The 15,898-nt window shown below is 35.2% G+C and overlaps 1 protein-coding gene across 2 annotated transcripts; it reads left to right on the top strand.

Moving 5' to 3' along the window:
* Positions 1–5,833: 5,833 nt before the first annotated feature.
* Positions 5,834–14,973, top strand: LOC126972850 (transmembrane protein 164). Of its 2 annotated transcripts, none has more exons than XM_050819951.1 (7): positions 5,834–6,133; positions 6,207–6,380; positions 6,470–6,652; positions 7,420–7,536; positions 8,483–8,561; positions 8,633–8,733; positions 14,555–14,973. In XM_050819951.1, exons 2-7 carry the CDS (start codon positions 6,246–6,248, stop codon positions 14,789–14,791), a joined length of 852 nt encoding a protein of 283 aa, XP_050675908.1. In that variant the 5' UTR covers positions 5,834–6,133; positions 6,207–6,245; the 3' UTR covers positions 14,792–14,973. The 2 variants fall into 2 exon arrangements, with proteins under 2 accessions (XP_050675908.1, XP_050675909.1); XM_050819952.1 differs by having other exon boundaries at positions 5,888–5,903; positions 6,134–6,380.
* The last annotated feature ends 925 nt before the right edge of the window (positions 14,974–15,898 follow it).

Genomic DNA, 15,898 nt, shown 5'->3' with positions numbered 1-15,898 from the left:
TACTATAAAATACTTTTGGCAGACCAGATTCTAGATTGTACGTTTTGAACTTTTTACTTCTTCATAACAATTTGCCGCCGATTTAAAGCTGGGGATCGAAACTTCTCGCATCAATAGATATAGTCCGGTCAAATTACATAAAATATTGATCATATTATAACAATAAATTCAACAGAGCTAAATTTACTTGGGTTCAGCAGTAGAACAATGGTTCTTTAGTGCAGTTTTAAGTATCTAGTAATTTAAATTCATTATTTTGGATTCTGTAAGAAACATAACAGTATGAAATAATACTAAGCAAGAGTGCAGTATCTATGGCAGTTACTGCCCTCTTACCAAAATATTGATTAAAATATGTTAAGAATATGGTAATGAAGACACGATTTGTGATGTTTTAGAATAACCCTATTAAAAATGGCATAAAAGGCATTTATTTTCTCAAAATTGCTTCCTTTAGAATTCTTTTTGATGTCATTTCTACACATTGCGACTCTTTTAAATCAACATTTACAGCTTCATAACCTTACAAATTATTTTAATTACAATAATATTATATGCCCATGAAGTATCGTATTGTTTATGTTAAAATTTCATACAAATAATAATGTACTTCATGGACCGGTACCGCCCCCTTAGTGATGAGCCACACATAACGATTTCTACATTAAAAGGTATAAAAGACATTTATTTTCTCAAAATTGATTCCTTTAGAATTCTTTTTGATGTCATTTCTAAAAACTACTAGATACTACTACCGCTTCGGATACAAATGGCGCTCCGAGAGAGAAGAAGCGGGGCTAGAAACTCTCCCAGCATTCTTTTTTTGCGCTCTTTTCAATAAAAATATACAATATTGTACAATCATTTCTATCGCTATAAAATAATCACAATCTAGTCCCAGGCTGTCCGATCATTTAGATATTCAGCAGCAGAGTAATAGGATTTACGACAGAGCCATTTTTTAATAAAACATTTAAATTTATTTATAGATAATGCCTGAACAGTGGCTGGGACTTTATTATAGAAGTGTATACATTTACCCTTAAAGCTATTATGTATCTTATTTCTAGTGTTATAATAATGAAAATCACTATTAAGAGCAAAAAGGTGACGATTTTTGTGAACGTTGATATATTAAATTTTCATAAATGTACTGACAATGAACAGTCATAATATTTATTTAAATTATTAAAGGTAAAGGTGTATTAAATTAAATTTTTAGTTATTTGATACTTTTCAGTTTTTGAAGTCGGTTTATTTTAAACGAAGTTTTTTTTTTCTTTTCACTTTCGAGTCTGAACTAGAACAGCCGTAGGCCACGCCTAGTACGACACATATGTCCCCGGATCTGTTTTATTTTCAAAATGATTCTCTTCCATCCCATCTTTTGAACCAGAAATGTCTTTTAACTAATTTTATACTGATTACACTTTTCCATGCTTTTTTCTCAGTTCGATTTGATCCTGAACTTACTAGAAATTTCGTAGATGGTAGATGTATTGAACCCGGGTCTACAGCGTATATATTATTATATTCTTTGCTACAGCGTATGAAGTAAACACTTATACGCTGAGCTACGCGTATTGTTGACGGAGATGTCGAAATTATCTATGCCTTGAAGTTTGACAACTCTTCATTTACGTCGAAGCGTTGCTACGCGACATGAAGTTTACTAACTCTCGTCATGCACGTCTAAGCGTTGCTACGCAACACATTATCGTAATTTTTTTCTGCAGTTTATACTGCAGGAAATAAGAATCGTTCATATTATTTTGTTTTTCACATTCTTTTTACCAGTAGTGTAAATGAGTACATTTACCTGACCTACTAATTTATTTTCGTCCTTTTTATGTAATGACCATATTGGCCAACCATGTTATGTTAGGCAGGCCAGGTTAACTATACCGCTTACTCTTTTTTTATGTGTATATCTTTGTTTTTATTATTTCTATTAAATTCCAATATTTCTTCCAAGGTATTCCAATTCGCCCTTATTATTTATTTTTCTGTCTGATCTGCAAATGAAATTGATTGACCCTAATGAAATTGGTAAATACCTAAATTCTGACACATACTCGCTGTTTTCTCCACCTACCTTGATAGCTTTATTTCTACTATTACCTAGTAATTATTTTTGCTTTGGAGGTATTTATTGACAACCCAACTTGTTTACTTTCCCTCGCTACGTTGTTAATCATATTTTTTTTTTGTTGTTGTTAATCTGAGGTGGCTCGAGTATTCTCCATCTATTCTTATTCCTGGATCTGCATTTCCTTTGCTAAAAAATCACACTTCCTTAAGATAGAAAGTGCTCAAAGAGCTATATTGAAAGTAAGAAACTTAAAGTATGTTACCAATCCACCATCCAACTACAGAACTCTATAAACTAGCAAAGGTCTTAACGGTGCGTCAGCTTTATATCCTGTACACAGTTTTAAAAAAACGTAGCCTTATCAGTTACGATCCGGAAAAAAATAAAGCACAACGGCGAAAAGATAGAATTTGTGAAAAAATATTGTTTAATACTTCTCCCAAAGATTCTTATGTGTTCAAGGTAATAAATAACCTTTACAATAAGTTAAACAAAGTGCTGTCAATTTACCACCTCACAGAACTAAATGCAAGCGTATCTTGAAAGTGTGGTTACAGAATTTGGACTATACCTCCACTGAAAACCTTCTACACTAACAGTAACGGAGAGTATAGTACACTCACACACACAAAAACACACACACACACACACATTATATTGCTAGTAATTTACAAATTTAAAGTCATCTATTGTTATTTTAATGCTTCTCTAGCTACTAGTACAAATGTACACTATTTTAATAATTGTGATCCTTATATCTAGTTGTGAGATCCTGGCGGTCTGTAATACAGGGTCAACCCACTTCAGACACCAGCTCCTCACAAAATACTAGCTGTTAAAAAATGAGCACTGTACTGTTTTAGCTTTAAGATCTTTGTGAGGAGAAAATAAATAGATTTTTATTTATTTAGATATTTACAGTTGATTATCCTTAACACAATTATAAAATTTGAAAACAAAATTTTATGAACGATGCGGTACTCGAACCCACGACCTCTGGCGTTCCGTGCCAATGAGAGCATTGGCACGAGCCAACTGAGCTAACCGTTCGAGTGACGTATCGTCATAAAATCTTGTATTTTTTATTCAACTCTCAGGTTGTGGCTTCACCTACAGGATCTACTTTACAGTTGATAACCTGCTCAACTCCAATGTTTGCATATTAGGAAGTTGACTTGAGATGTCGCTCTTGTAAATCTAAACAATTTGTTATGTTTTTAAAGTGATAACCCTCACATCTAGGATTAATACACAAAGAAAATTATGAACGATGCGGGACTCGAAACGCAGACCTCTGGCGTTCCGTGCCAGTGCTCTGCCAATTGAGCTAACCGTTCGAGTGACGTATATGACAACGGACTTGACCTAAATGCTAAAAAAACCAAACTAATACATATTCGATCCAAAATTAACAATTTCATTAAAGCACATTTGTTATTTTTTACACCACAACTTGGACCCTAGTATTTGCATCTGTCCTACAATTGACTCGGTTACTACGCACACAATCTTGGATTAATTATAGACCATAAATTTAACAGGCACCCTCAAATAAATTCAGTTTGTGATAAGCTTAGAGCCTTCCTCGTAAACATTAAAATAATTTAAAGTAAACTACCTTATAAAATTTTAATGTTGCTTTATAACACATTAAAATTTTATAAGGTAGTTTACTTATAAAATTTTGTTAGTTCGTACGGTAGAACTTACAAAACGAATTTAAATGAGATCGAAAACTTGCAAAACAGAATTTCAAAACAAATTGTTTCAAAGAAACTAACCAAAATTATGAGTTCAATTTATTTAAACACTGAAAGGTGCTACCAGTACATTACATTAATATTATTACATTAATATTCTCATTGAAAATTTGATCTTTTAATATATATATATGAGAATATTCTAAAAAAATATACCTAATCATGAAATCATTACACGCAATCAAACAAATAAATTTTATAAAACGGTGAAAGCCTGAAATGTATACGGTGAGAGAACTACAGCATACTTAGTTATTCTTTTTAAACAACCTTGAGTTGCCTTTCGTTGTCGAAGCCATGATGAGTGCATAGCGTGTGGTGCTATCCGCAATTGAGTACTTAATTATTCGTTATAAAGTTGAATATTGTTTATTTATATATCTAAACAGACGTTCAGTCAAAAATTCAATACATTGCGGTGGCAGGCCATGCGACCCACCAGTACAATAAGTACTGTTGTTGTTGTACCTACATAACTTTATCGTTTTTGTAGTATACTAGTGGACCCGACAGACGATACTGGACAGTACACACGTCTTAAATTTGAAAAATCGGTCCAGCCGTTTAGGAGGTAGTTCAATTGAGAATCTAAACCAATCTCAAATTCACTGGAACACACAAATAAAATCATCAAAATCGGTCCAATCGTTTAGAAGGTAGAAGGTAGGAGTTCAGTTACAACAGACGCACAATAGAAATATATATATGTATATATATATATATACTAAGATTATTAAATTGTGTATTTATAAGTCAATATTAATATTTATTGCAGGCGATAATGGTATTTTTTCTAACATGCCGACATGACAAACCTCTGTGGTTTTTGGCCTGTTACGAGTATATATTAATAAATTGTAATTCTATTTTTAATAAATAAAAAAATGGGTGTTTAAAAATTTGGGGCGATCATCTGGTATTATATACAATTTTTTTCTGTACACCGGAAATGGCAAATTTGAATATTGCTATTTCATTTCAGAGGAAGAAATTAATATGGGTTGGGGTACTAAAGCTGTTTTAAGGCTGTGTAAGACAATCAAAAACATGGCTTGTGTGGTCTATTTTGACAACTTTTATACATCGCTTGAAATGATACATTACCTTGGGGAATCGTACGGAATATTTAGTCTTGGCACAATACGAACAAATCGCCGTAAGAGGTTCTACAGTAAAACTGAAATCCGATAAACTCCTGAAGTCTCAGGGGCGTTCAGTCAAATTGTCTGTAGTAAAACAAATTATCGCTTGTTAAGTGGAACGACAACAAGTTGATTGTCCTTTACGTTAATTCATTTTGTTAAAACAGTTTAACATAATTAACAATATCTCTATCTTGCAATATCCATTTTCGTTGAGCATATATCACAATGATTTTTCAGGAAATCTATCAGGGGATTTTTTTTCATATTTTTTCTTTATTATTTAGTGGGCCAAAACCAGATTTATTATAAGTTCTCTTTTTTTCACGATTTTTTTGCCAAATTAAGGGTTAGAATCCTCCCGCCCTAGCAATATGCAAGATATCCCACCTTTTGTCTGGTTTGTTCCAGTGGCACAAACGGCGCTAGTATCGCGCCACATTTTCTGCTCTGAAGTCATACATTTGAGCCATAGACTAAGTATAGTAACTAGACTACTTTTTTCAAGGTCAGCACACCCGGTGTGCTAAACAAACTTGACAGCGCTGCACAGATATTTTGTTTATTTTTATTTGCGTCTATAAAAATAAGCTATTATTGTTGTGAAACGTGTGAAATATCCACTATTTCTTCAACATCAGTGACAATTTTAAGTAGAATCGAAGGAAATATGATGCGATGTTGTGTTTTACGATGTAAAAGTGATAGTGAAAGAACACTTGTGTTATGTTATGTACCTATATATTATATAGGATATTATCTGTCTCATGTTGGTCACGCCAAACCGATGTCTAGTTACTATACTTGGTCTATGATATGAGCAGTATTACACTGACAAAACTGTCAAAGGCTCTCAAAAACTGAACTCTGAACTACTCTGAAGTCTGAAGGAAAAATCACTACCTACACGTAGGTACCTATCACTTCACTCCCTCAAGTCAAAAATCAAAATTAAAAATTCAGATGTAGGTACCTACTAGGCACTGGCTACTAGGTACTTAGTAATAAGTAGACAGGGACACTCTTGGTATCTACATTATCTATAGTTGTGCAATGTGCAGGAATCAAAGCATTGAGGATTAACTAATTTGTGTATGTAGGTTAATTATTGTTGTATTCAGTAGACAATATGTATCCAGGTAAATGCGGTGATTTATATACAACCCGATCAAATGGAAATGAAAAGATACACATAAATTAATCTATTGTCAGATACCATTAAAACAATAATGCCTGTTTAAAACTACTAAAATGTTTGAATGGGCTTATAGTGGTGCTAATAGAGCTGTTCCTAGAAATGTTGGCCCTGAATGTGCATATTTTCTTTCAACCCAAAGACAGATTATTGAAACTGTAATTGTTGTAGCAGTTTGCATTTATATAATTGTAAGTATAATATTCTATTGCTTCTCATAATTTAATTAACTTACTTAATTTGATTAGAAATTAAGAGCTTATTATAATTTATTTTGTAGGTTAAAACATATCCAAAATTGCACATTCCTGAAGATGCTGCCTATATCAAAAGTGATAGAGGTGGTAAAAGATTATTAGTAATTCTTCTGGCACTACTATGGGGTATGGAAATCGGTTTCAAATTTGCTTCTCGCACTATAATTTATTTGTTGAATCCCTGCCATGTTACAACTCTTATTCAGGTAAGTTGATTTTATATATTTGGTCATTTTAACTTATTATTTTACTATATATTATAATGTATGTATTTCAGTAATCAGTTGTCAAAGAATATTTCAATCTGAATGGAAAATTGCTTATTAATCTATATGATACAAGTCCGGCAACACAAGTAAAAGAGTACGGGCAGTAGTCTTGTGTAGTTTGTGATTGTGTGATGAACTAATTCAAAAGAGCGCTCATCCACAGACAACCTAGTTCCCAGATCTCTCTTTCCTTAGCTCTTTAGTTCATTATCAATCCTACGGATGCTACATGATATTAGGAATCTGTGCTTTGGATCCTTTTTCACATTCCAATACTGCTACTTACTTCGTAAACTGAATGACTAAATTGTTTATTATTATCTCGTGCAGGCTTGATATACAAAATATTCTGTCAGTAGGTTTTTTTAATTATGTTCACTAACTATAATATTTTTAGTTCACAAATCACATCTAGGTACTTTCACTATCATTCTAGTATTGGATTTAAGAAAGTAATTAACAAACTAAAAGACCGACCTAGTTTGTTATGGAGCTGCGAACTATAATTATGTGCAAGCTTAATGAGCAGTGTTATAACTTACTGTCAGGCCCTATATTCAGACATATTGACACAAAAGTACAAACACTTGCCTCACTTTTCATCAACTTGCCTTCTTGTTCCACCATCTCATGAATTTAACATCATTTTTGATATTCAACAGATTTTCAACATAATTGTATATTTTTCCTATTTTTATTTTCAGATATATTTATTAGCAGCACCACCTAGCAAATTTGTAACAGCACTATTTCGAATTCACCTGAACTTACTAAATGGACCTCTTCTAGCTTTCTTATTTCCAGAAACAGCATCAAGAACTGTAAGTTTAAATTTCTATTAATGTTAATTAGCCATTTAGTCTGATGGTTTTTAGAAGCACTATGATATTATATTATCACAAGTGGTAGTATTCTATTCCACCAATGGAAATTGTGTTACAATGTAAAATTTCACATAATGTTGATATGTCATTCCATAACTGTGTGTTATGTAGAAATATTTTTTCCTCGCCTTTGCGAGTGTCTGTACACAGTGGAATCCTCAGTTGCCTGCTGCATTTCAGATGCAACATTTCTGGCTTAGAGCATACTTTAAGGGTTATATTACACCGGGACACCATGATGGCGCAACCAATCGCTACTGATAAAATATTTACAGCTCCATAGGATGGTTTGGTTTGGTTGAGCAACTAAATTGGTGGCGCGACCACCTCTGACGCGTGCACATAATGCTACTGGTCGCGCGGCCACGCTGGTTACGCCACCACTTATTACTATAAAGTTGTACTGTGTCTCACAATCAGTCGCCAGTCTGGCTGCCAGTGAAACTCTTACTTCGTTACATGCAACCCATGTTCTTTGTTATGTTTTGTTGTTTAATGTGTTTGTAAATTGGATAATTTCGACACAGAAAGTTTTTTTATCGAAATTCAAATAGACTATCAATTTAGGATAATTCCTCATCAGATTATTCTAATAGAGATTTATTAATGAAATGCTAAGACTAAATAAGGATAAACCCACCACTGTTTCGTTTTTCTTTTGAACTTTCTCCTCCTACTTATATACAGCAGTAGTGCTAAATCTTAGAGGTACATTTTGATACCATATCAGTGTGGTGTTGTTTATTTGTTTTATTGATATAGCATAATAGTAAATGATTCATCCACATATTATAGTCAAATGCCTGAAGTAGAAAATAGAAACTTGGCCTATACCTGTTAATAAGTTCTTAATCGCAATCTTTACAAAAATATTTCTTTCCAGATATTTGCAGAAGCATCATTATATTGGATTCAACATGGGATGATGTTTGTCATTCCTTACTATCTACTCAGAATTGGTGGTATGTTTGTTCAATAGTAATACTATGTTTGTTAATTTGTCGATAGATTTTCTCAATGTTGATTGTTTCAGGTGTATATAATATTGAACCCTTGTGGGATTTTAATTGGTCTATTTTTAGCTACTGCCTTAATCTATTGTACCACTTCGTCATCTTGCAAGTGATTGCAATTGTAAGTATTTCAAAAATATGATATTTTGCTTTTATCAATTATAATATTAATATTACCATTATAAGGATATGACAAATTGACTGGCTATTTCTGCCTTCAAGCAACTGGTGGTGGGTTAAATCAGATATGATTTGATATGACCCACTCCACCCCCACCCGCTAGGCTCCCAGACGTCTTATTTTTTTACGATACCTCCAATAAATATTGTTTTTTTTATAACTGGCTCCGTCGACTGAATGTCGACGATTTGGCCAACGTCAAGGTGGAGAGATTTTTTATTTTAATTTAGCTGATTGAAGTATATAAAGAGCTGATTTAAAAGGAAATGATTGGTTGATATAGCTGTGGTTTTTTTGTGAACTGAAGAATAGGCAACAAGAGTTAGTACGGTTAGTAATAAACACCCATAACACAAAAATATTAACTACCTTGTTAGTATCTAATCTAAGTTTAAGGGAGAAATGTGTGAATGTAAGTGGGAATGTGTGCCTAATAGAAGCGTAGAAAGTATGGAGGATAGAAATTACAATTTAATATTATTGCGGGAGATAAATTTGTAAAGAATCTTTATGAAAGGGGAATGGCATAAAGTAAGAAGAAAAGGGATGTTGATGGGGCGAGGGATATCCTTCGGTAGAAGGTCATATAAAGGAATTGACAATTTAGGGCAATACAAAAAAAAATATGTTCAAGAGTACCTTCCTCAAGGCCACATTCACATATAGAATGGTCCCTTACCCGGATCTTGGCCAAAATACTGGGGAACAGACAAATCCCAAGCGAAATCGTATGATGACAGAAGTGAAAAGTTTATTTTGTTTTTTTTGAGGAAAGAACCAGGGCTTAGAGGGCATAAAGGGTTGGATAGAACCATAGAATTTACCTTTAGTTTGTTTTGTGATTTGCCACAAAGCATTCCATGAATCAGCCAGAAAGTGTTTAGACATAGCGCGTAGATCTCGAGGAAAACAGTAATTAAATTTTATGGTTCCAGACTGAATCGCGTCTTTAGCGCACGAGTCTGCAATTTCATTGCTAGTTATCCAAGCTAAGACAACTTCTATTCCCATTATGTGACATCTGTACAGGGATGCCTTTGTTCTTAAATTATTTGTGAAGTTGTTTGAAGATTTGAAAGGATTTTTTGTTAGGTCCAACAAGCAGCTTAATGAGTCAGACAAGATTAAAGCCTTGTTGATCTTATGTGATTCAACATATGACACCGCCTCTGACAGGGCAATTGATTCGCCAGTAAAGATGGAATTCTGCGGGGGACTTTTGTAATTTAGAATTATACGGAACTTAGGGATCCAAACTGCAGACCCGACCCAGCTATTATTGGATAATTTGGATACGTCCGTGTACAAAGTCACCCAATCAGACCAATCAGAAGATAGAATAGAATTAAATTTTCTATTGGCTTCAGGGCAGTGTTTAGTAATTCCAAAGTCAAAGAAAATTTTAGGTTGGAAAATGAGAGACTGATATTCTACTTCAAAGACTGGGAAATGGGAACTGGAAAGGCTTTAAATTTAGTATAAGAATTAATTAACGGAGGCGGATCTTTATGAGACCAATATAAAGAAGTTTGAATAGTTAGAGACAAAGAGTGCAGAATATCAAGAAGGGGGTGTGCGCTAAATTGGATTACGTTAGTTAGGAATCTATCGGCTAGGTACTGACGGCGAAGGTGAAGAGGTGGGTCTACACACTCCACTTGGAGAGCGCTGACGGGAGAACATTTCATAGCACCAGTTATGATTCGTAAGCATTTGGACTGGATTTTCTCTAATTTGGACAGGGCTATTTTGCTACACGGCTCAAGTAGAAAGCTACCGTAATCAAAATGACTACGAAAGATAGCATTGTATAAAAGTTTTTGACAAAATGGGTGGGCACCCCAGCGTACTCCCGAAAGGGCCCTCATAACGTTTACACCCCTCTCACATTTCTTAACAATGTAATTCAAGTGGTGAATACCGGACAGCTTAGAGTCAAGAAAAAGACCTAGGAATTTAGCTTAGAGTCAAGAAAAAGACCTAGGAATTTAACATTATCCTTAAACGGGACTGATTCATCACCTACTGAGAGATTTATGACCGGTATAGTGCGTTTTCGGGAAAAAATAACCGCAGTACATTTGGGAACAGAAAGAGTGAGGTTGTGGTCTAAGAACCATTGATTCAGATAATATAAAGCAGAATTTAAGCAAGATGATGAATAGTTAAAAGAAGATGAGATGGAGTATAGTGCTATATCATCAGCATTTTGAAGAATTTTGCAGAATGGGCTAACAGTAAGGCCTAGGTCAGAAGTATTTATATTATATAGGATAGGACTTAACACCGAAGGATCGTTCATTTTGTCTGAGTCGGAAAGGGTAGAAATCGGATCGGGGCAATCAGATTCAGGGACGTAGGGAGGAGCTAGATGGTAAAAGAATTCATTAATAAAAGAGTTTGGGTCATTGTTTGAAATGTCCGGCAATGTCAAAACCTCTACGATACGTTTTTATATTTTTCCAAACGAGGGAAAGGGGGAACGAGGAGATAAGGATTCACAGAATTGACGCCATCCAAGGGATTTCTTATTGGAAATAAGTCTTGATGTGCGAGCAGAAATCTGTTTAAAGGAAATAAAATCTACCATGCTACAAGATGTGGAGAATATTTTCTTAGCTTCTTTTCGCGAACGGACCATGGCGGTGCATTCAGCTTGGTGGATACCAAGGAGGGGAAGAAGTTAATTTTTGGTCAGGATTTTTTATGGGAATTGAAGCATTAGCAGCTTGTAAAATTGACGATATGAACTTCTCATACATCGGAGACAATTAGATGTTGTTATCTCTGTAAAAGAGTCACTTTCGGAGTCCATAAGCAATGAAAATTGATGCCAATTGGCATTGGCGACTCGGTATTTGAGGAGAGGTTGGGAGGGAGAAAAGGGGGAGATGGATGGGAATAAGAAATTATAATGGGAAAATGGTCACTACCCAATGAACTTGGTAGCACTAGCCAAGATAAGAGGGAGACTAGAGAAGGAGATGCAAGAGAAAGGTCTGGCACACTGATATTTTGTGCTGGGGAAACTCTACGAGTGGCAGATCCATCATTGAGGATACATAAATTTATGTTATCAAGAAGATCTAAGAGGAACGAGGAAGATGGGTCAATAAAATGAGAACCCCAGATGGTGTGTCGGCAATTAAAATCACCTAATACCACCATGGGGCTAGGTATTGAGGAGAGAATAGTATTTAGTTCGAGAATGATGTTGAATTGCGATGCTTGAATGATGCGAGAATTGGGGTGAGGAATATAAACAGAAACAAAAGATATATTAGCAACTCTGGCAGCTACTACATGTAAACCTGGATTATGAATAGGCACAATAATTTGGGAGAATGTCATACATGTATTAATCAGCAGTGCGCAACCTGCCCAACCATCATCCCTGTCATCCCGGAGAAGCCTGAAATCCTAAAAGGGGACCCAGGCATGAGCCACGTCTCCGAAATAGCAAGGATAGACAATTTGTGTCGATTAATCAAATATGACAGATCATGTTTATGACGGCGAATGCTTCTACAATTCCATTGGAGAATTTGGAGACATATAGGAGCCATTATTGCGGGAAAGGACTTCAAGTAACTGTTCAACCAGGGCAGAGACATTGTTCGGTAAGGCGTCCGAGAATTTGGACAGCATATTAATAAGAGAGCAAAGAAGTAGTTCAGCAAGATTATCATTTGGAGTGGGGAGAGGGGTTGATTCTATGGATGGCAATAGCTGCAAGGCACAGCCGTTTGACTGGGAGGAGGAGGGAGAGGAGATAATATTTTGGTGAGCCTGACTGTCATAGGATTTCCCTAAAACTGGTTTAGGTTTAGCTGGGAGTAAGAATGTCTTCTTGTAAGATGTTGAAGAAGTGCGGGGAGTGGAGGTCGCCGGTTGGAATTGAGAAGTTTGAGGAGTATCAGGGGGGGATGAGGTCTGGAGACCTCAGAATAAAGTCGTCTTGGTTTATTAAACCTGATTGAGGCTTCCGAATAACTTATATTTTCCTGTGACATAACAAGTTTAATCGATTTTTGGCGAGCATGTTCGGGGCATTTACTATCGATGGCCATATGACTTCCACCACGACAAAGGAAGCAGGAAGCCTCCAAGTCATTAGTTGTGCATGAATCTCCGGAATGAGGTTGAGCGCATTTATAACATCGTGGCTGAGATCTGCATTGTTTGGCATTGAATCGTGGGAAGCTGGTAAAGGGAAACTGGGAGAGAAGCATGGTAGCAATAAACTTTATCGGGTAGGGTTTGGCCCAAAAAAGTTAGTACCACTGAGTTGGAAGGTACCCATGTGGTAATGCCATCATTCCTAACCTTAACATTTAGCCTTCTCGCTCGAATTACCTCTCCACAATTTACTGGTAACACTATGCCTTGAACAAGTTCTTCGAGGGACCAATCTGTAGGTATAACGCGGACCATCCCCATACGAAATATTTAAAATTTCGGAATATACGCAGAATATTTGTTACATTCTAGAATATCCAAGTCTAAGAATTTGTTAGCTTTTTCAGCTGAAATAAAATCAACTGAGATCTTATTGCGGCCAAGTTTCTTAATGCCTCCCTCTTTAATACCGGTTATATTATTTTTGTGGAGGAATTGTGCAAATTTAAGGATTTTCAATACGTATCCCGACGCGGGATCTGGCTCAATTTTAGAGACATATACAGAAAATGGGCCTTTGTCTTCATCAGAGTATTTAAGGTTAGAGTCAGAGTCAAAACCAGGTTTCGAATAAATTGATTGGATCGATTCTGCCGGTGTCCTTATCTTCTTGCCATCAGGTTTAGTTATCTCCATCTCTGCCGTTCTTTTCAATGCTCTTGATTTGTCTGGGGGTATCCCCCCCTATCATCAGGCGGCTCCTCCATACTCACTTCCACTTATAATTAGAAAAATACCATATACTTACCTAAAATAGTTATACCACCACCAAAACAACACTAACAATAGAATTCAGATTACCAAACACCACGATCAGCGTTAACAAAAAAATAACCTAAATTCAACAACCTCTCTCAACCACGCGTTGAACCAAAGTCCATAAATATTGTTATATACAAAAACTTAACAAATTATATACTAAAACCTACCTCGAGAACTACGCTGTCAATTGCTGAAAACAGCATGAAAATCAGTTCATTAAAAAACTTTTTTTTTAATGAGCAAATTTTTCTATAAAATGATGTGATTCGTCTTATTTTTACTTAATGGCGCGATTAATTCAAATTTGTTTAATGATGTGATCAATGTGATAACTAAGATTGATTTCTTTTCTTTATGTGAAATATTTGTATGTTCAATAATGGGCACGACTTGGAGAGATAACATGTATTTAGAATATCTATAACGTCAACAAATAGAGACTTACTTACATCGTCCATCATAGAATTCCGCTAAGTTCCGAAAAATCAATGTTACTCAAACCATAAGTTAGATGCTAATCTGATCGGCTTTCCATATAATTTAAATGAAATGAAATGATTTATTTGTATGAATCGTGGTAACATAGTTGTTAACTATTAATAGGTGTACAGCACAATTCGCCAATATATCCGCATACAAATATTTGATTGTCAATATTGGAATTTTTATATTTATACGTCATTAATATACACATTACATAGCTTTAATTCAATAATATAATATAAAATAAACATTATATATATATAATATAATTTAAATATTTTTATTAAAGTTATATTACTATAATATTGGTGTTAATATGTCTTTTGTTTTGTTCCAGCCTGCTCAAGTAAACCTAAATCATATGCTATGTCCCGCCATTCTGGACCCATTCGATGGGCCCTGGTACAGAATGGCAGCTCTGGTTCATCAAGCACTGCTGTGCCCATTATTATGTAAAGTTTTTTGCCTCGTTGCAGACTTTTGCCTTACTAAATTTCCGCCTACAAAAGTGAAACCAAAGATGAAAGATAATTTAATAGATAATATATTAGAGCAAAAGAAATGTGTTGATTAATGATAGTAAGTCCAAATGTTTTTAGCTTATCACTACAGTCTTTGCAGCATACGTGATAAAATTGTGATATACGTGCGGTAAAGTCTGTATAAGTACACGATTTATTAGCACCAGCTAGTTTTCAGTTGTAGTCAATGAGCTGAAGCAATAATCAGCAAGCAATAAAGATAAAAGAGTACAAATTGTTTTTTTACTTTTAACTCATTACATATCAGGCCATGAGAACAAGATTGGCCCAACTACATTTACAATCATCATCATTTCTGCCGGAAGACGTTCACTGCTGGAATAAAGGCCTCCCCTAAAGATCGCCATGAGGATCGGTTCTTTGCGGGCAGCAATCAAAATCATTCAACCTATTCCGGCGATCTTGACCAGATCGTCGGTTATAATCCCGTACGTGGTCGCTATGCGAGGACTTTACTGTCCATGGAGCTATGTACCCTGCTCACTGCTACTTCAGTTTCGCAACCATGTGGCCTATTTCGGTGACTATGGTTCTCCTCATTTCTGATTCGATCTCGCAGGGAAACTACGAGCAATAGCCCTCTGAGCGACAATAAACTTTGTCATACGGCTCATAGTTAGCGACAATGTCTGTGTTCCGTATGTCATCACTGGCAACACACACTGGTTAAAAACCTTCGCCTTAAAGACGAAGACATTTACAATATTATAATTTCTAACAGTTAAAATTAATAATTTTGGGGTTGGACCAGAGTGGTCTAAAAATTTAAATAATTAACCTTTTTTTTATAATTTTATTAGACCACACTGGTTGAGCTACCATGGACAACTAGTACAATCATGGTTATGTTGAGCTATGAAAAACTTATATTAAAAAAGAATACTGGCCCAACTTTCTTTTTAATGAATGATATAACTATTGTGGGTTCGATCCATGTTATTTACATTTTGACTGTTTGAACATTGTGGCAACTAGAATACTTCAAGCCACCATGCTTGCTCAGGGCACCGTATTCTATCCACTAACTTATGATATTGGCGAATATAGAGGGCAATAGTTACTACATCCAAACAGATTGAGTAGTGAAGTTCAGTCGGTCCCGTAGTGTCAAAATTTGAAAGGATTAGAGGGCGTAGCCA

The sequence above is a fragment of the Leptidea sinapis genome, chromosome 27 (assembly GCF_905404315.1).
Source record: "Leptidea sinapis chromosome 27, ilLepSina1.1, whole genome shotgun sequence".
Classification (NCBI taxonomy): domain Eukaryota; kingdom Metazoa; phylum Arthropoda; class Insecta; order Lepidoptera; family Pieridae; genus Leptidea; species Leptidea sinapis.
Note: the sequence above shows the minus strand (reverse complement) of the source record. Positions and strands in the feature narration are given on the sequence as shown.

What these genes read in the sequence shown, in the direction of transcription:
- LOC126972850 (XM_050819951.1), top strand. Translation starts at nt 6,246, where the DNA reads ATGTTTGAATGGGCTTATAGTGGTGCTAATAGAGCTGTTCCTAGAAAT. An exon ending in CAGTTTGCATTTATATAATT is followed by an intron (nt 6,381 to 6,469) that starts GTAAGTATAATA and finishes TTTATTTTGTAG; the next exon opens with GTTAAAACATATCCAAAATT. An exon ending in CAGAAACAGCATCAAGAACT is followed by an intron (nt 7,537 to 8,482) that starts GTAAGTTTAAAT and finishes ATTTCTTTCCAG; the next exon opens with ATATTTGCAGAAGCATCATT.